Here is a 19436-nt window from a genome sequence, read left to right as displayed (position 1 = left end):
CGGGAAATGTTGCCGGGATGTAACCATGGAGACGGGCTCCCGGCCATCCTATACTCTGATTGGTTAGTCCGTCCGTCCTCTCTGTGCCCTGATGGGTGGATTCGCCAGCAGAGAGCGGGGACCTCTGCCGATTGGCTGGCGTTCGGAGCAGCGGCTTTATGATTGGCGGTTTGGCTTGTCAGTCAGTGCTCGCCCCGGCCTGCCAGTGGCGAGTCTGGTGACGCGGGGTACAAGGCAGAGGAAGATGGCGGCGGGCCGAGCCGGGCTGAGGGTGAGAGGGGCGGGCGCGAAAGGGCGAGCGGCCGGGACGGGGTGGGCCCGGCCAAGCGGGGACCTTCTGTCGCCACGGTGCGGCCGCCTGGCGGGCCCGGGCGGAGCAGTGCATGCCGGGACACGGCGCTGCCCCTCCCCCGCCCACACAGCCGCAGGCCCGGCCTGGAGCGCTGCACGACCCCTCCCCCCACCTCCACACACACAGCGCGGGGCTGGCGCAGTGCATGCCGGGAGGGGCCCCCCGCCCCAGGTCAGGTGGGCGGGCTGCTGCAACCGATGACCTGCCCTGGCTGTGCCAGAGACCTGCCGCCCTTTGGCTCCCTGCAGGCTGCTCCCACCCCCTGGGCCGCCTGTGGCATGACCCTGTCAGTCGCTAGAACTGCAGCTGCCAGGGTGGGAGAGAGACGGGCAAAGGAAGTGCGGCAGCCGAACTAACCCCCTTTCCTCTTCCTGCTTCCCAACAGGCCTGTCACCACGAAGTGCAGCATGAATCTGGCTGAGGCAAGATGAAGGTTGTGGCGGTAACCAGGAGCTCTGGAGTTGGCATTCCCAACCTGGATGGGTCATAGGGAATTACCCGCTTGTAAAGAGAATCAGGGGGAGAAAGCTGTAATGAGAGGGGAAATAGACATCTCCTATTAACAATGGCCCTAGTTACTGTGAAGGAACTGCTGAGCTTTGATTGTGGTTCGCTGGTAGCTTATCAATTAGATAAAAACTCTCAGCTGGACTCTATCAGTTTCCAAACTGTCCTCATGAGAAACATATTTGTGCATTTTCCAGATGTCATATTCATCCACAGAACCCACAACCCCAGGGGCAAAGCTCTGTATATGTTCATGGTGGACAGGCCTTTCCTGAAGCTGCAGGGTGAGATGACAAAGGTCATTCATTTTGCTGTCCCAGCTAAAGAATCTGCAGAAAGCCTGGCTCACATGTATAGGACCTTCAAGGCCTTCAACCCCGAGTGGAAGAAAATTAAGACCTTTTTGGTGGATCCACACTTTCGACTGTTGCAGACTCTTTCTGAAGCATTCCCATCTGCAGAGGTGCAGCTATCTGTTTTCCATGTATGCAAACATCTGCAGCAGAAGATTCATCAGATGTCTTTGGAATGTGTCTCAGAGAGACTGATCTTAAATGCCTTGAGGAACACTATGTGTGCAGCCACAGAAAGCAACCTGAGAATGATGTACACCATCCTGCGTGACTTTGTAAAGCCAGACTTGCTTCCCCAGCTTCATGCTCAATGGCTTCTCAATGACAAGATATGGGCTATGCATAGATGGAGGAGTTGGATGGAATGCAATCAGTATTTTAAAGACTTGGAGATCATCACACGGGGCTTAAGCCAGGTCTTCTGCACTGGACTGTCTCTGGAGACCTGCATCACTTCTCTGGCCAAACACTACCAGAAGTGTGTTTCGAAGAGACCCCCTGATGCTGTATTGTGCTCTGTTAACCCTCTTAGCAGTACCATGTCTACTGAGACAGTTTTTCAGAGCCTGCCAGCTCAGGACTCACCACCAACCTCTCACAACCCCCAAATAGCTCTTCAGAGCCAGCCAGATCAGAATTCTCCCCCAATTTCTTCCAGTCTCACAGCAGCTCATCAGAAATGTCCAGGTCAGAATTCCCCACCAAATCCCCTGGTTCTTCAGCATACCCTACCAGCTACTCAGAGCCCCCTGCTTCTTCAGAACCAGCTGGTAGCCCCACAGAACTTCCAGTTTCAGAACCAGCCAGCTCAGTATTCTCCACCAGTTTCTCCCAGTCTAGCAGTAGCCCAGCAGAAATGGCCAGCTCAAAATTCCCCTCCAAATCCCCTGGTGGTTCTTCAGAATCCCCTGCTTTTTCAGAACCAGCTAACAAACCCTCAGAGTCCCTTGGATCCTTTATCCCATGAAATTAAATTAGAGATCATCACTGAAGATCCAAAGAGTGACCAAGATGAGGAGAGTAACCAAGAGACTGAAGACTGCATCAGGCGGTCACTGAGAGACATCTGCACGGAGCCTGCAGCCAGACTGTGCTTGAACGAATTTGCAGTTGCACAGAAGTCTGTGCAGCTAATAGGCACCAATGAAGATACAGTCAATATACAGATCCTTGAAGACACCCACGAAGTGAACCAAAGGGGCCTGAAAAGTTGCACTTGCCACTTCAGCCAAGCTTTCCAGCTGCCTTGCAGGCACATCCTGGCTGTGTTGAACTCTGATAAGAAGATTTTACAGCCGGAGATGCTGAGTGAGCAATGGCAGAAGGAACCTAGTATCTCTCAGGCAGGGCAAAATGGCACCGATGGCCTCTTGGAGGTTTTGAAAAGCTCCTGGAATGAGTCTCTGGATAAATCCTTAGCAGTGTCCTTTCTTACAGCGGAGATTAGCCGGCTTCTTACCCAGTGCAGCAGTGAGGAGTTTGATCGGAGGTATAACACCCTCCGAGAATTGGCCGATAGTTGGATTGGGCCTTATGTTCAGGTGAAGCTGTAGTTCAGAACTGGAGAGCTCCATGCCCCTGCTCACGCCCTCTTTGGGGTGTGATTCTGCTGCTTTCTGGGGCCTCTGGGAGAAGTGAGGTGTGAAATACTACAAAGATATCTGTTTAAATGTAATTATTCCAGTGGTATGTCTTCCAGTTTATTCTCCTTAGTAATCTATGAATGTGAGCCTTAAATCTGCATCATGATAGTTTATCCTTTGGTTTCAGATCCTAAATTATCCTAAATGTCTATTGGGTGAACAGTTGCTCTTGGCGTTGAGACCTAAGGAGGTAGACTTAAGTAAGAATTCTGTCTCTGGCCCAGCCAACAGGAAACACTGCTGGGAACGGAATGGGGGGGTAATAACCTGGGACTAACTTGCCTGAGCCGTGGTTCATGAATGCAGACCCTCATGGGATCCTTTTGCTATCTGTTGCTGTAGCAGGGTTCAGGGTTTAGTCCCAGGATGTGTGTCAGTTGTGGTTAGACAGGAAGGCGTGTGTGTCTCTGAGCCACCCCTCCCTTCTCTAGTCCATCATGGTGATGGTGAGGCTTCCCGCTGGTCTGGTAGAGCAAGATCTGCTCATGTGAAGTCAGACCTTTGTTTTTAAACTACATCTTTTGTTTTTCTCCCTTCACTTCATTGCCTCTAATTATTTAACTGAAACTGCTTGTTAAAGAGCCACAAAACCCCAGGGGTAGCAACAGGTCTGCAACCTCTGCTATGAACACTGGAGTGGTTTGGCTGGTTATGGCAGCTGCTCCTAATTCCACAGAAACCTGTCCTCTCTCTGTCAACAGGCTTGTGTCACTGACATGGGAGGAGGGAACAAATTAGTGTTACAGTAAAACTGAAATTAGAGTTACAGGAAGACAAACAGGGAAGTGGCGAAATCAGAGCTTTAAATGTCCTGTAGTGGGACAAAGTGGGGCGTGCAAAGGAGAGAGCAGTCACAGTCCCCGCCATTAAGAGCTGCTGCATGACAGGGGATATATGAATTAATGGGTGCACAATCCCTCTTGGCAGCTTCAGTCAAGGAGACCTTGGGGACAGGGAGATGCAGATATAATTTTCTGTACCAGTCAGCAGGGAGTGGTGAGGGGAATGGGCCAGAACATGCTATTTAGGTCAGTAATTTGTCCCACCCTAGCTTAGCCTGGTTCATTCATGTCACATCAAATTGTTTGTAGGGTTTTTTTGATCAATGGTTCATTAACAGTTTTGTTAATATCAGAATCAACACTCCATTCACAGGAGCAGAACTACTACATGGTCAGGTATTTACTTGTGAGCTAGAGTTCTGTAATATCAAACTCCTTTATGTAAATATAACATCAAATATTTTCCTTAAAGGCTTTTGAATTGTGAATTTCTCCTTGGCTTTACTTCTCCAAGTGTGCAATGGAAGGGGTCTGAAAGCCTCTGTCTACTGGTCTCTTCCTCTGTCTGTCTCTCTTCCAGAACTGTGCATCCCCTCTCCCTTTCGCAGTTATCTCCCCCTGTACACCTTGCTCTGGATTCTCTGTCATGAAATTCTGTGCAGCTCTGATCAGATCCTCCTCTTTAATCCCTGGCACAGGCACTGTGGGGATGCCAGCTATCATCATGGCGAGAGTGAGGATGCAGATGTCTGGAGGAGGGTTCTGCGCTGTCTGTCTACCTCTGTTCTTACTGATTTTTATTGGCATAAGAAAAGCACCTGTGGGAGGAAATCCACATGTAGCCAGTGGGAAATCTCCCGCTGGGCTGCCCAGCTCTCTAACGTGCTGTCCATTCCTTTGCTGGGTGGTAGGATATCCTTTCACAGAAGCACTCAGCTGCATGCCAAAGGGGCCACATGGCTGCTTGTCTCTTACCCGTTCGGCTGGGTAATCCCATACAGAGATCTCATACTGTTTATGCTGAGGAAACTTTCTAGAATACCTTCCACAGTAGTGTCCACGATACGGCTCCCACCTTGTGTCCCTGTACTCTGATCTGCTACTGAGAAGGAGCCTTGAACTCTGCTGGGCGCCACTACAGGGCTGCTTCAGTGTCGTCTTCTCTGGGTGCAGCAGAGAGGCTTCTACATATGAAGGAGCTGCACTTTCCTGTGCTTTCCTTCTGAGCAATCCTGGAACCAAAACCCCAGCAGAAGGAGATGTCTCCCTGGACTGATAGACACTGAGTAGATTGCTCTTTACCAGTTGGAGCTGTGTGTTGGTTTCTGGTGGGGGGGGGAGGGGGAAAAGGAAAAAGTAGGAGCAGAATATTAATAGCAGATTGTGCTTCAGCCATTCCTCAACAGGTGGGCTCCAGGTCTGAGGGAGGCCTGTGCATAAACTGCCTTTCAACCATTGAAATCCTGGGGCCTTGCTTTCAAAGGGGTCTCGCTGTGCTCTCTAACTGAGCACATTGACATTCTGTTGGGCAGTGCCCAGCGCTGGGTCACACATCTGAAGCCTGCTTTGAAAATGTGGTCCTGCATGTTCCTAGATAGGGGCCTGAAGAGCAAGAAGGCAGTTTATGGCTGAACTGATGCGCAATACACACACGTATATTTTTTACCAGGGTTTCCGCTGCACTCATACCACATAGCTATCCATTTACATACACCTTTCCACGGCCAACACTGGAAATAAGTCACCACTATTTTAGAGTAAACATCTTTCCTAAGAGAAATTACACCATTGGAGTGAGAAATAGGCTGTAATTTTCATTCCAGTTGCAGGACTCAGGAGCCATTGTCTTGCATCCCACCCCACCCTGTGAGCTGGAATCTGTGTGGGTTAGTGATAGCACATTGCACAGGCAGCCAGGAACACTGCATTCCAATCCCAGCTCTGCTGTACTTTTTCTTCAGGAATCCAGGCCTGTTCTGTGTGTGCAAACACCTGCCCAGCCATTGGTGGGACTGACGACAGAGTCTGCAAAGAGCTGATCCTTACATGGTGCTGACTCTGATTCCAGCTGAAAGAAAGGAGTCTGGCTTGAGGCCTTTAACCTCTTTTTCTCAGCCCCCTCTCCATGGTGTAGTGAGTTCTTTTACCTTTGACCAGTGCGTTGAACATGGAGAGTGTGCTGTTAATTCTAAGGGGTAGCAGGCAGGCTTTCCTGAGGAATTTAAGAAGGAAAGTTCCGCAGACATGGATGTTTCTGCCCTACTGTGGGACAGAGTGATGCTGACCTACCAAGAGTGTATTATCTTTAAAAATGGACCAGCCAAACTACGGGGGGGGGGGGGAGGGAGATGGATGTTGGTGGAAACACCTCCCATCTAGGTTGGGATGGAGGATTACTGCTCAGTTTTACTCCACTAATCGTACTGGGAGCTCCAACACAGTTAATATGCAGCTTGGCTTTGCTGGGCAGATAGGACTAAACTGCTATGACTGTTCCTGGACCATGCAAAGGCCTTGTACAGAGCAGGGATTGCTGACACAGTTATGATACAGTCCTGTTGTTTACATGCCAGCGTGGGTGGCATTTTATTTGGACCTCCATATGAAGTGTTGATTGTAATGTAAGAAGCCCTTAACCTGGAGTCTCCTATTTGATGAGTTAACTTGCCATGACAGCTAACAGGTCTCGGGGTCACCTTCCAATCACTTTCTGGTTTCTGTACAAAATACTTCCATATTGGAAGGAAAAGCAGTTACCTTGGATGGGAGTTAAAAAACCTGAAGCATTTTCCTTCACCAGATAGGACATTGCAAGTGTTGGAATCAGGCTGGTGCCTCTGCTCCCCATAATGGACCAGAACTGACCCCTCCCCATTCTAGAACCAGCATCACAGGCCCTGACCTTACCTCACATGGAACCAGCAAGCTGCTGACCTCCCTGACTGCTTATGCCACAATTCTCATTCTGTCCATCCCCAGTGAGATCCCATGATCCTACAAAGCAGAATTGCTTTCTGTAGGGAATTATCCAACCCAAGGAGTACAGATGGGATAAACCAGCTGCCCTGCTCTGTCTGTTCCATTTCTAATGGCTGGGAGTCCTTCTGTGCCTGTAGGAAGCTGCCTGGGCTCCAAACTTACCTGGATTGCCCCTGCAGAACCTTCTGCCATGGGATGCTGATGGGAAGTGAACATCCCCCACCCTCTTTTGTTAGGGCAAGTTTATCATCACTAAATTTTGTGACTTTGAAGTAGCAGACAGCAATTGACACCCCTCAGGTGGATATGCCATGCTACCACCTCCCCAGTGCTATGTGGAAGAGTCTGAGACTAGGCCACACCAATACTCCCAACAATCTGCTTCTGCATCTCTTTATTATCCTCTCATTTATATAACATTCTGGCACATGCACCAGCCCCTCCATGTCTCTTTGTGTGCAGGGAAACCCCCTTCCCCTGGTTTTCCTTCCCTGCTACTGCAGACTGTGCTATAAGGCCCTGCCATTTCAGTGGTCTCTGTGCTATTTCATGTCACTGCACAATGCGTGTCAGGGTGGGTGTAACTGTTGATGTTCCAGTCAAATGGTGTGAAGTGGGGGGACCACCTCTGTTCCTGGTGCTCCTTGGGTGAAGATGGGTGGAAGCATGGATCCCCTTCTGGAAGGCCATTGTTCACTTGCAGGGACTGCAAGTTTGAAGAGCCTGCCTGCTGAGGGCTATCCCCTGGACATCTCATTCATACTTGCAGAAGTTCTTCAGAAGTGGGGGCAGGTCCAGCCCATCAATGGCCAGTCGGTGGACAATGTGCTTCTGGATGACCAGTCGACAGAGGGTCTGCAAGGAAAGGACTGAAAGAGGAAGGAACGAAAAAATATGAGCTTGCTGCTCTGAGGGCATCGGAATCACCCCAAGCTTCGGAGACAGGTGACTGTTAAAGGTAACTAGGACAGGGAAAGGGCACCTTGTGAGGTCAGGAGAGAAGAGTCCCCGGGCCAGTGGCTCCTGGAAGGCAGTTTGTTATGGGACTGCAGCAGATTAATCTGCTTCAAGGGCATCATTAATTCAGCCTCACAAAGATCAGGCAGCTGATTAAGCTGGGGCACCGCTCTCCTGACAGCTGAATACTACTGTCCCCTGGGAGAAGCACAAGATGAGAGCAAAGTATAGAAGTATTTGTCTATCCTCCCAGTAAAGGCGAGGACAGCAGTTTCTGTGCCTGAGCTGGTGCATTTTCATGATTGGTTAATTCATCTCACTCCCTGTGTGACGTCTCTATCCCTTAGTGCCCCTCAGTTAGCAAACACGAGGGACTGAATGTTGGATCCCTCAGAAGTGCGGCTGGGGTTTCCCAGAGAGACCGATTTCACAACAGTTTTATGGTTAACTGTTTAGAGCTGGTTTAATGAGTGAATTTTCTGTTCCCTCTCACCAGTGTTCCTGATGGCCCAGATGGGCTGCAGGCTCTGATCCTGCCCCCCAGGTAGTCCCATCAGATTCCCCTCCTGTACGTGATCTTTAAGGCTCTCAACATTCAACAACAAAAAAAATTAAAATTAAAATCTACAGGCTGCTTCTAGATATTTTTCTTAATTTTTTTCAAGTTATTTGATTCTGGTAAAAGGCACCAGAGTGAGAATCCTGGAGAGCGAATCCTCTCTCCACAGTACAGCCCAGGCAGCAGCAAGGCATGCTGTCACCCCATGTTATCCTGCTATAGTCCCCTCTCCCCGCCCCCCACCCAACTACAGGATCATCTCTTGGGAGAGAGGGAGAGTTCAAAGGCTGTGATGATCTGGCCATTTTGTGATCAAGGTGGCTAAGCACCCTTCAGCTGTGTTTCATCTGAACTCTTGCTGAATGTCTCTATCTCAAATGGATGCCTTAAGTGCTGATGACTTTTAGGAATTTGGGGCAGAGATGCAAGTTGAGCACTGCTGAGTCCAAACACGTTACCGCAGTTTAGAGGAAGATGCTGACCTCGGGCGTATTTTCAGACAGTTTGATTGTTTACCTTCACTTGGAGGCACTAGGCTCTCGGGTTGTTATGACCAGGGGACTCAGTAAGAAGCGTCTCTGTAACAATCTGCACCAATATCTTCCTCCCCATGTCCACTTGCTCTGAATCTCCCTTGTGGCCCACACGCATCACCAGTGGTGGCAGCTTCCTCTTTCTATGCTTATTCTGCAAAGTGACTCCTGGCCAATAAACAGTGGCAGTAAAACTTCTCTTTATATGCTAAGAAAGCTTTGCAGAATTAGGATCACAGACTTCAGTGAAGTGTGAGAAGAGCCAGAGTCGGCCTCCTGCATCAGTTCCAGCCACCTTGTGAAGCCTAAGTGAACATCCTGAGGCAATCTGCCTGGCACTGCAACTGCCCCCAGCAGCTTCCAGCCTGAAGGGCTCAAGGGGAAAAGATATTTATTCATGCTTTGAGCTGGACGCAGGCCCTCCACTAAAGGTGTGGTCTAGTCCAAGAATTTTAGCACATTGGAGTAGGGGTCCTGTTAGATCAAAGGAGGTTTAATAATTGATTATTGCATATGCAAACATGCGAGTCATGTTCAAAATATCATCCTAGGACTGAAAAGCCTCCACGGCAGAGAACATCTTATCTCCTGTGTTTGGACGTTCACAGAACTAACTCAAAACAACTCGCAGAGAAACTACTGGATTTCAGCCTTGGTGCCAAAATAATCTCAACTTTAAGACAGTGAACCAAGTGAAGGCTTCCCCTACATTGATCAGTCACTCTTCTGCCTGTTCCATGTTTAGAATTGTGCTTTGGTTTTATTTTAGGGTGGGACATGTGGCCGCACATCTCAAATCCAGGTATCAGTCAATAAGCAGCGGTCCACATACAACAAATGTAGCACGTTAGCCAGCATAGCAATTCTTATGTTACTAGCCATTAAAATCTGATCAAGAGTTCTGCCCACAGGCTCCTTGTCTCCTCTGCTAAGGTAGCCAGCAAGGTGGCTAATTAGCGATGGTGGATTTTGTGATGTGGCCACTTGACCCATTAGGAATTTGACTGAGACACCAAACCCATTTCACACAACGGCCACTAAACATCTGTGCATGGAAATGACTTTACCACCCGTGTGGTGAGTTGGTTGGCCCCAGTCCCACTATTCCTACCTATGAACATCTTCATCAGATGCCATAACCCAGGAGTCCTGGATGTTCCTCAGCCCATGAATGGCTATACACTGCTTCTGCACAGTGCACCCAAACCTTAGCCCAGAACTGCCTCCCCACACTGATCCCAATTTGGAAATGTCACGGAAATGAGAGCGGCCAGGAACTCAGAGATGAGAGGTGGGCAGGGCAGGGCAGGGAGGCAGAGACTAGAGATCAGGGGACAGAGGTGAGAGCTTCAGGAGTGTAGAGAAAAGAGGCAGTGAGGCCAGGGTGCCAGCAGCTGGAGAGGTCAGGGATGCAGGAAATGGAAGGTTAGAGAAATGAGTGTGTTAGGACAGCAGGTGCTCAGTGGGACCTGTGCTAGGTCTGATTTTCAGGGCTGAAGCTGTACCCAGCAGGAAGTGAGTGCTTTCTCCCCTCTAATCTGTCTGTCTTGTGCCCAGTACCCTGGGATCGGAACTTCTGCCCTTTGAGATGATGACATTTAATCTTACTGGATTCAAGAAGTTTTTTGAGCCCCACCCAGCTCTGCTCCTCCCAAGCTCTGATTCAGCATGAAGGGGTCTGTCTAGGATGGGAGGAAACACGGGTACCTACATCCATATTCCACTTGGATGGCACGGACGCTCTTGGTTGAAGCAAAGACATCAATCACCGCATAGAGTGGGCGGGAGGTGGGGAGACTCCTGGCACTCGGTCCCATGTCCTCTCCATTGATGACGATGTGCATGTCTGCCGTCCCGTCAGGCCGGATGGCATACAACACCCCTATCCTACTCCTCCGGGCTGTTGGGGGCAGCACGTTCATCTTGTACAAGTCATCCAGGATGTGGCTGTACTGGCTGGGCCTGCTCCGTCCCACCAGTTTGTCTCGGGGAATCCTGACTTGTTCTATAAGCAGATAGGGTTCTGAGAGGAAGCCTGGGATCCGAGCCTCCGATTCATCTGGCGTGACACGATTGTGATGCCTGGTGATGGCAAAAACCCAGGTGTCCCCCATATTGACCAGATCTGGGAGCGAATACTCTGGCACCACGTCCAAGCTTCGTGGGTCATGTGCTGTGAGCCCCACCCGCAAGTGGCCGCACCAGCCCAGCTCCTTCTCCTCAATCTCCACCAGGAAGATCTGTCCAGGCTCCAGGGGCTCCCGGCTGAAACACAGCCCGTTGGCAAAGCTCTCCACCCTGGTGGCCTGAGTGTGGGAGGGGTCGATGCGGATGTTCCTGCCGTGGACGTGGTGGAAGCGGCTGGGTGGGGGGCAGACAGCAGCCATCTCTGTGGCCTTCACACAGCGCTGGGTCGGGGCTATTTTTAAGCAGGCTCAAACAGCTGATAGGGCAGAGCGGTGACATGTGTGACCGAGCAGGGGCCGCGGGGCTCGCACGGTCCTAGTGCCGCCAAGCCCCGGGTGAGAGCCCGAGAGAGCCTGCCTGGCCTGCCCGGCCTGTCGTGTCGTGTCGTGTCGTGTCGTGCGGCCCCGCGCAGCGCACGGCCCCCCGTCCCCGTCCCCGTCCCCGTCCCGCGCCGGGCTCCCCGCACCGAGAGCGGCGAGAATCACGGGGGCTCAGCTGCCTCTCGGCGGGACTTCCCAGCACAGGCGCAGCTGGCCCGGCCCCGGCCCCGGCCCCGGCCCCGCGCCCCGCCCGCAGCCACAGCGAGACCCCGCAGCGTGCGGCCCCGCCACCGGCCCGGCCAGACCCGCTTCGCTTCGCTTCCCGCCACCTGCGAGCCCCGGGCCCGCCTCCCCCCGCCGGCCTGGCTCGGCTCCAGGGCCCCAGGGCCCGGCCCCGCAGCGGCTGCTCAGCGGCAGAGGCGTGATGGGAGGGGCGGGGCGGGGCGGGTCCGGCCGCACCCCCATTCCCCCCGCCCCGCCGGGCTGTGATTGGCTCAATTCGGGATTGGCCCCGCCCCCGCAGGGATCAGCTGCGCCCCGCGTCACCTGACGGGCCCCAGTGCTCATATGAGCGGCAGTCACGTGGCTGCTCGAGCAGGCGTCTCGGGGAACGAGCTGCCGGGAGGTGAGAGCGGGGTCGGGAGCCGTGCCGTGCCGTGCTTCCCGGTCGGGCCCGGCTTGCGGGCGCGGGGAGCCGCCGCTCGTGTGGCTGCCGGGGGGTCCGGGCGGGTCGGTCGGGTCGGGTCGGGTCGGTCCGGTCCGGTCCGGTCCGGTCCCGCCGCCCCGCGTGACTCTGCTCCTCCTTCCTCCCGCAGATGGGGCCCGTCCCGCTCTGCGCGCTGCTGCTGCTGGCGGCCTGCCGCGGCCGGGCTGCGCCCTCCGCCGACGAGGTGACCTACCTGCCGGGGCTGGCCAAGCAGCCCGCCTTCCGCCACTTCTCGGGCTACCTGCAGCTCGGCGCGCACAAGCACCTGCACTACTGGTAGGTGCGGGCCGGGCCCTGCTCCCGGCCGGCCGCGGGCAAAGACGCTGCCTCCCGCTGCTGCCCCGCCGACCCCAGAGCGGGCATGGGGGGCTGGGCCCGTCTGCCGAGCGCCGTGATCCTCGGACCGAGGGGCAGCCCCGGGCAGGGAAAGGCGGGTTTCAGAGGCGGTCTGGCGGGCGGCGGTTCCTGTCTTGCTGGCCAGCTGTAGCTGATACCAGACTGGCTGGATCACTCCTGTGGCCGTGAGAACAGGCACGTTCTGCCCAGCTGGGAGCATGCGGGGCGATGGTGAACGAACCCAGGTGCTCACACAAGTGGGGCTCTTTTGAGGAAGGCTGGTTGCTAATTCAGCTCCTGAACCACTGAAGTATCGCTGATCCACAGGTTTCTGGAGGCTCAGAGCGACCCTGAGAGCAGCCCTCTGGTGCTGTGGCTGAACGGGGGACCTGGCTGCAGCTCCATGTCCGGCTTATTGACAGAGCATGGCCCCTTCACGGTCAGTACCCCCCCCTCTTCAGTCTGGTCAGTACCCCCTCTCTTCAGTCTGACCTACCCCCTGCCCATACATGCCCATTCTCTGGCTTGCTGGGAGCAATCTCCCTCTGAGGCTTGGCAGTGACGGGGCTGTAACTGCAGGGAGGGGAACCTCATTGCCTCCTGAACCTCGCTGGTCCTAGGCACCAAGTCAGAGATGGTCCTGCTGCTACCTCCAAGGGGGACAGGCTAGCTGGCCCGTAGGTGCAGCTCCTGCATTGCTTTTTCTGTCACAGTAACAGAGGCTTTTCCTTTCTCAGATCCAGCCGGATGGGAGCACCCTGCAGTACAATGCCTATTCCTGGAATAAGGTATGGACTTGGCTTCCTGCAAGGGACCGTCTCCCCCACCCTCACCACTGCAGTGGAATGGCCCCTCCTGTGCACCTTGCAACAGCTGTGCAGGCCAAGGAGGGTGCTGGGCCCTGTGCACAGTGGGGTGAGAGGGAGGGAGGCAGGCCCTAGGCCTGGCCTGCAATTCTCCCATAGAAATGGAGCCTCTGGTAGGGTTTTCCCTTATTCCCCTCCCTCTGGCCTCCTAGGCTGTGTCTACACTAGGACATAGAGCTGTGGTGCTAGGGAGTTGGCCAGCCGGTTCTAGCAAACACCTGAAACTAGTCAGATCTGGGCTGTAACCTGACCGTGTTAGCAGGTGCTACGGTCAGCCTGTCTTGTCCCGACTAGAGATGGAGCTGGTACACGGATCTAACGTGGCACCTTCAGATCCTCCGAGTGGAGGTCTTGGCTGTTACCTGTTATCCTTGTGTGAACTGTTGCTGTCTCTGCAGATTGCCAACATGCTGTACCTGGAGTCCCCAGTAGGCGTCGGCTTCTCCTATTCTGATGACAAAGACTATGCCACTAACGACACACAGGTGAGTCAGGTTCTGGGGCTGCTGGCAGTGACATGTGTGCCCCCCGTTACTGGCCCATCTCTTGCAGTAAGGAGCTGGTTCCAGACCTGGGGTGCCTGCAGCACAGCCTGGCTCAGCTTCCTCTCTGCTTGCAGGTGGCCCACGACAACTACCTGGCCCTGAAGGAGTTCTTCCGCCTCTTCCCAGAGTACAGCAAGAATGAGTTCTTCCTCACCGGGGAGAGCTACGCTGGTATTTATATACCCACGCTGGCGGAGTGGGTGATGCAGGATTCCAGCATCAACTTGAAGGTAAGAGACGTGCAGGCTCAGACCCCCTTCGCTGGAGCATGTTGTGGGGAGAAGGGGCATCCATGTGAATCCCACTAGCCACCCTCTTTCCTCCTGCATCTGCATGCTGTAACATGGGTCAGTCCTTGAGCTCGAGGGAGAGCGGGCAGAGCAGGGGGAGGGAACTGATGGCCTCAGTGGAGATTCCTGTCCCGGGGACACGCTCCTCTCTGCTGGAAGGTCTCTCCCCATGGCTTTGTGTCCGTGCTGGGGGATGTTAAACCGTGCTCTGAGCTGTCCATCTCCGGTGTGGGGTTTGTAGGGGTCCTGGTGTCCTGGCCAACTCCCCTTCCCCACCCGAACACCCACTTCCTGCTCAGCAGGTGCCTGGGTCACTGCTCCCTGGGGCTGGGAGTGCGCAGCAAGCTAAGTGCTGCATGCTGTGTTCTAGGGTCTCGCCGTGGGAAACGGCCTCTCCTCTTACGAGGTCAATGACAACTCCCTGGTCTACTTTGCCTATTACCACGGCCTCCTGGGAACCCGGTAAGTGTGGGCTGGGGCTGTGGGCGCCTGGGTCGCAGCTAGAGGGTGCTGCCCTCCCAGCACTCGGATGGCGAAATGGGACTCGGCGTAGTGCATATCGGGGGGGGGAGTCCGGCCACCAGCTGGTAGCTATTTTCTGCTCTGTCCAGCCTCTCCTGCCCGGGTGCTGCCCTGGGAGCTCTGCACCCCCTGGCACAGCTGGGGCAGCAGCAGGCCAGTTCCTTTCCTAGGGAAAGGGATCTGCTGTGAGGAAAGCGCACGGAGGCCTGGCCCCTAGCCCCAGGGCTAGGCCTTGCTGGTGGGAGTGGGGCGTCCGTTCTGTGCTACATGGGTCTCCTCCCACCCTCATCTCTGCTTGCCTGAGCGCGCTCTGGGTGCGCAGCCAGGGATGTGACGGGCACCTGGCAGCTGTTGGCATGGCCTGTGGCACTGCTCTCCTCCGGGGCAGGGCTGTGTGCAGTGGCGGGGCTGTTCAGGTTTGGTTCCGTGGCTGTGCTGCTCAGTCTACACTGGAGAAGGCCGGTGGGAGCAGCGCGCCTGGCACGGGAGCAGGAGCTGGGGAGGTTTGGGGTGGACTCTCGTTCCTGGGGGAGCTTGTCCCACAGTCTGGGGCCAGCCCCCAGGCAGCTCTGTCTCCTGCTTTCCCCTGATTGGGGCAGCTCCCTTGTGGCTGAGGAGTGGAGTTGCCTGTCGTGGTTGTCAGCCCAGAGCGTTGGGTTCTTGGGTGTCCTGTGTGCCTTTGAAGAGCAGGACCCGTGCGATGTGCGCATGGGTCCCGTGTGGCAGAGACGTGCAGCAGCTCTTGGTAGTAACTGGAGCTTAAGCGCTGGTGGCTTCATGCCCCAGCCTGCTGCGTTGCTCTTCCCTGCACCATGGTGGTGGGGTCTCACGGGGTCTCTTGTTCCAGGCTATGGACGGATCTGCAGAACTTCTGCTGCTCCCAGGGGAAATGCAACTTCCATAACAACCCCAACCTGAACTGCACACTCCGGGTGAGTATTGGCCAGGAAGCCCTGGGGGAGGTGGCAGCGTGCCCGGGGACACTGCTACAACCGGCCACGAGGTGTTCTGCACCGCTCCCCAGGGCGTAGCCGGGTCCGGGGCTGATCACTGCACCGTGGTGGGTTCTGCGCCAGCAGCAGGGTCCTTGCCCTGGCTTTTTGAACTGGTGTGCTTCCATGGGGTGTTGGATCCAAGGGCAGGGTTTAAAGGGACAGCTGGGCCCATGGCAGCTCCTTGAATCGGTCAGCACCCAGCAGACCATGGTAGCGCCTGAGCCATGAGTTGCTGTAACGTGCCTGCTGGAGTCCAACCCACGTGGCTTCTTCCAGATGGAAGAGATGATCCGCATCGTGGAGGAGTCGGGCCTGAACATCTACAACCTCTATGCCCCGTGTGCTGGTGGCGTCCCAGGAAGCTACAGGTAGGAACAGCTGCTCCAGCGCCTCTCCTGGTTCCGGGCTTGGGTCTGGTGAGATCTGCACTGCCAGAGTCCTGTGCTGACTGGCAGGTGGGAGGGGTGCAGTCTGCCCATCTGTTCCAGATTGGTCCTTGCTGGCCAAGGGAAGGGCTTTGGACTGGGGTGGCCCTGCTGCTGTCTGGGGCTGTCTTCAGCAGGGTGCCTGCCCCATGGCCTAGGCTAATAGATTCTGCCCTGGAAGGGGAACCAGGTCAAGTGATGGGTGGGGCTCTCTGACCCTGGTACTCAGGCTGCTCTTGCCCTGGATGCAGGTATGATCAGGACCAGATCGTCAGCCATGACCTGGGCAGCTCCTTCATCTGGCAGCCCCTGAGATACTCCTGGAGGCAGGTGAGTGTCCTGGGCTCCTGCTCCCTGGGGTGTGGGGAATGGGCGCCTGCCTGCCCAGCTCAGGGGGAGCCCTTCTCATGAGGAGCATGCTGCCCTGGGACAACAGCCAGACTGGGGCAGACCAATGGTCCATCTAGTCCAGTGTCCTGTCTTCGGAGGTGGCCAATGCCAGATGCCACTTGCAGTGCTAGCCTGAGAGGCTGATCTGGTGTAACGGCTGCAGGAGAAGGCAGGGTCTCTCAAGCTCTGCGGCTGGTATCTGCTCCGGCCAGCCTGTGCTGCTGCCCATGGTGGGCGTGGGCAGGGGAAGCTAACTGTCCCTGCCGCAGGGGTTGTGCAGGGGTTGGGGGCAGTCGGGTCTGCCCCACTGCTGCAGCATTTCTCCCTCCCAGAATCTGCTCCGGATGCCAGCTGCCAATAAAGCGGTTAAGCTGGAACCCCCCTGCACCAACTCCACGGCCTCCAGCACCTACCTGAACTCCCCGCAAGTGAGGAAGGCTCTGCACATCGCGCCGGAGGCTCCTGAGTGGTATATATGCAGGTGGGGACGCTTCTGGCTTGGAGAGGAGGCTGCTTCCTGGCCAGGCCTTGGCTGGGGTGGGGTCTCTGCCAGTGTAACCCTGCCTGTTCCTTCGCAGTTCGGAGGTGAACCACAACTACAAGCGGCAGTACATGACCGTGGACAACCAGTACCTCAAGCTGCTTGGCACCATGGTGAGTGGGGGGGGGCTCAGACACCAGCCTGGGCCTGGCCCCTTTGCTGGGGGCTCTCGGGGAGGCGTGGTCAGTTACTGGAGCTGGGTCTTGGCTGCGGGTGCAGCCCCTGAGCCTCGCCTACCATGGCGTGTGTGTGACAGGCTGGTGCTGAGCCCTCCCCCAGCTCACGCCCCTGGGTGCCTGCTGCCCTCCGGCCTGGCTGACCGCCCTTGTGCTCTCGGCAGAAATACCGCATCCTGGTGTACAATGGCGATGTCGACATGGCCTGCAACTTCCTGGGGGACGAGTGGTTTGTGGACTCCCTGCGCCAGAAGGTAAAGGGGGTGGGGGGAGCCCGGGACAGCGGGAGGGTGGCTGCTCCAGCGCGTGAGTCAGTGGGAGGGTCTGTGCAACTGGGCACTGGGGGGGTCTCCACCAGCTCCGGGCCTGGATTGCTGTGTTGACAGAGGTCGGCATAAAACCATCAGCCAATGCCCCAGTCCTGGGGGCGGAGTGTCACGGGCTGCAGACTGCCCCACCCTGGGAGCGTGGTCCTGGAAGACACCTGTGGATGGCCAGGCTGGTGCTAAGGGGGTTGGCTCTGGTTCCAGGTGCAGGTGACCCGCCGGCCCTGGCTGTATAATGACGGGGAAGATGACCAGATCGGGGGCTTTGTGAAGGAATACACCAACATTGCCTTCCTCACCATCAAGGTAACACGTCCCCCCCCGGCCGGGGCGGGAGGGGGGCCAGGGATGCAGCTAGTGCTGGGCCCTGCAGCTGCAGGCACCGTGTTCAGAGCAGCAGTCAGGAGCAGAGCTGCCCCAGGCAATCCCTAGCTGGCAATGAGGGGGCAGGGCCCCTTGGCCCTCCCTGCCTTCATCCTCCTGCAGGTGCTCGAGGCCCCAGCGCCTGTGCTATGGCAGGGGCCTGATGACTTGCTGCCTCCCCTGAGCTGGCCCAGGGCAGCAGATGCCAGGGGGCTGGAGCTGTGGCCTCAGCTGCTGGGACTGGGCCCAGGGCAGGCAGGAGTGTGTGTGGGCCAGCTGCAGGGGGAGCTGGGAGCGGTGTGGGGAGGGGGGGGGGTGAGTCCCCGGGGAAGGGACCTGCTTCGCTCTGGCTCAGAGCGGCTGGCAGCCACTCACCCTGCTGCCTTAGCCCTGCGTGGCCGCCCTTGACCCGCTGCCTTCACCTGTCTTCCGCAGGGAGCCGGCCACATGGTGCCCACGGACCAGCCGCAAGCTGCCTTCACCATGTTCAGCCGCTTCATCAAACAGCAGCCGTACTGAGCGTGGGGCTGCCCGGCTGCCTGGCGCAGCTCCTCCCCTTCCCCTCGCCCGGCTGCTGCTTGCGGCCCGAGGGCCTCTCGTTCCTCCACCTGCCTCAGACACTGGCTTTCCCCGGGGCAGGGGCAAAACCTGGGGGTGCTGGAGCAGATGAGGGGCCGTTCCTACCGCTCCCCGGCTACGGGCTGCTTGGGGTGTGGGCAGAGGGGTGCTGAGGCTGGGCGCGTGGGGGTAGTAGGCCCCAGCTCCTCCGGGCTGCAGGCAGTGCAGCCTTTACCTCCCTGGGGCTGGGTTGCCTTCCCCATCTTAGCGCTGGGAGCTGCCCTCGGGCCTGGTGGTGGAACAGCACCACCCCGGCTCCTTGTTCCGCTCCCAGGCCCCTGCACCTATCCCCTGGGGCTGGCTCAGGCAGTCGCTTGCTCTGGGAGGAAACCCTCCTCGCCCGAGGCCAGCAGGGCTGCGGTGCGGCCAGGCCTGCCTCTCGCTCTGCCTAGGGAAGTTCTCAGGGGTGTGTCCGAATGAAGGAGGTGTGAAATGAAGATGAGCCTGGCCCTGCCCCTGCTCACTCCATGGGACCGGGCCTGCTCCCTGGTGCTTGCAATAAACTGTCACAGCTGACCCTGCGTCCTCCTGCTCATTGCACGTCTCCCCAGCCCCAGCTCATGGGGCCAGGGCCCAGCCCCTGCATGTTTATACACCCCCCACCCCTTGAGCGAAGGGTAGGGGGAGGGGAAGAAATACAAGCTGGCTGGATCAGCTGTGATGCAGATCCCCAGTCCAGGGAGGAGACCTTCAGGGGGCAGCTTCTGCCCCCTGCACGTTCTTAGCCCTTCCTGTGAGGCACGTGGGGCTGGGACCTCACCTCTGCCCCAGCCTGGCCCTGTGCTCCCCGGCACCCCTACTCAGGCTGGGCCTGCCCCCGGCCCCAGGCTGCTGCTGGCAACTGCAGGCAAAGCCTGCGCAGTAGCTGCCATGCGGACTTCCTCCTGGGCCAGGGCAGCCTGCAGCAGGCGGCAGGGGCCTGTACTGAGAGCAGAGGCGGCAGCTGGGCTTCCAGCAGGCTCAGCCCTGGCTCTGCCCTCTTCCCTCCTGGGCCGAGGTGGGGGGCAGAAACTAGCTCCCCAGGCTGATGGTTGTCAGGCAAGAGACTCTGGGTTCAAAGGACTACATCTCCCCTTCCCCCACCTTGGCCAGGCCTGGCCCACTTCTGCTGCCCCTGGAGCCCACCTTGGGCTCTAGCAGGGCCCCCTGCACCACCCCCCAGTGA

At 56.5% G+C, this 19436-nt stretch overlaps 3 protein-coding genes across 4 annotated transcripts; 2 read left to right on the top strand and 1 right to left on the bottom strand.

Annotated features, from left to right (window-relative positions):
- The first annotated feature begins 109 nt into the window (after nucleotides 1-109).
- Nucleotides 110-7652, top strand: ZSWIM1 (zinc finger SWIM-type containing 1). 2 transcript variants are annotated; one of them, XM_067553920.1, is made up of 2 exons: nucleotides 110-271; nucleotides 738-7652. In XM_067553920.1, the coding sequence occupies exon 2, from the start codon at nucleotides 918-920 to the stop codon at nucleotides 2763-2765; it is 1848 nt and encodes a 615-aa protein (XP_067410021.1). In that variant the 5' UTR covers nucleotides 110-271; nucleotides 738-917; the 3' UTR covers nucleotides 2766-7652. The 2 variants fall into 2 exon arrangements, with proteins under 2 accessions (XP_067410021.1, XP_067410022.1); XM_067553921.1 differs by having other exon boundaries at nucleotides 110-528.
- On the bottom strand, nucleotides 7349-11407 carry NEURL2 (neuralized E3 ubiquitin protein ligase 2). The gene is given in 3 exon segments (XM_067553924.1): nucleotides 7349-7485; nucleotides 10377-11065; nucleotides 11067-11407. Coding segments are annotated over 3 exon segments (870 nt in total). The 5' UTR covers nucleotides 11132-11407; the 3' UTR covers nucleotides 7349-7369.
- Nucleotides 11408-11730: 323 nt separating this feature from the next.
- On the top strand, nucleotides 11731-18787 carry CTSA (cathepsin A). Its single transcript, XM_067553923.1, has 15 exons — nucleotides 11731-11797; nucleotides 11988-12154; nucleotides 12542-12653; nucleotides 12952-13002; nucleotides 13479-13565; nucleotides 13700-13855; nucleotides 14286-14377; nucleotides 15285-15369; nucleotides 15709-15800; nucleotides 16109-16187; nucleotides 16580-16728; nucleotides 16826-16901; nucleotides 17129-17218; nucleotides 17495-17596; nucleotides 18089-18787. Exons 2-15 carry the CDS (start codon nucleotides 11988-11990, stop codon nucleotides 18170-18172), a joined length of 1422 nt encoding a protein of 473 aa, XP_067410024.1. The 5' UTR covers nucleotides 11731-11797; the 3' UTR covers nucleotides 18173-18787.
- The last annotated feature ends 649 nt before the right edge of the window (nucleotides 18788-19436 follow it).

Source organism: Emydura macquarii, unplaced genomic scaffold (assembly GCF_026122565.2).
Source record: "Emydura macquarii macquarii isolate MOO-44397 ecotype Brisbane River unplaced genomic scaffold, CSIRO-AGI_Emac_v2 contig_1483, whole genome shotgun sequence".
Classification (NCBI taxonomy): domain Eukaryota; kingdom Metazoa; phylum Chordata; order Testudines; family Chelidae; genus Emydura; species Emydura macquarii.
Note: the sequence above shows the minus strand (reverse complement) of the source record. Positions and strands in the feature narration are given on the sequence as shown.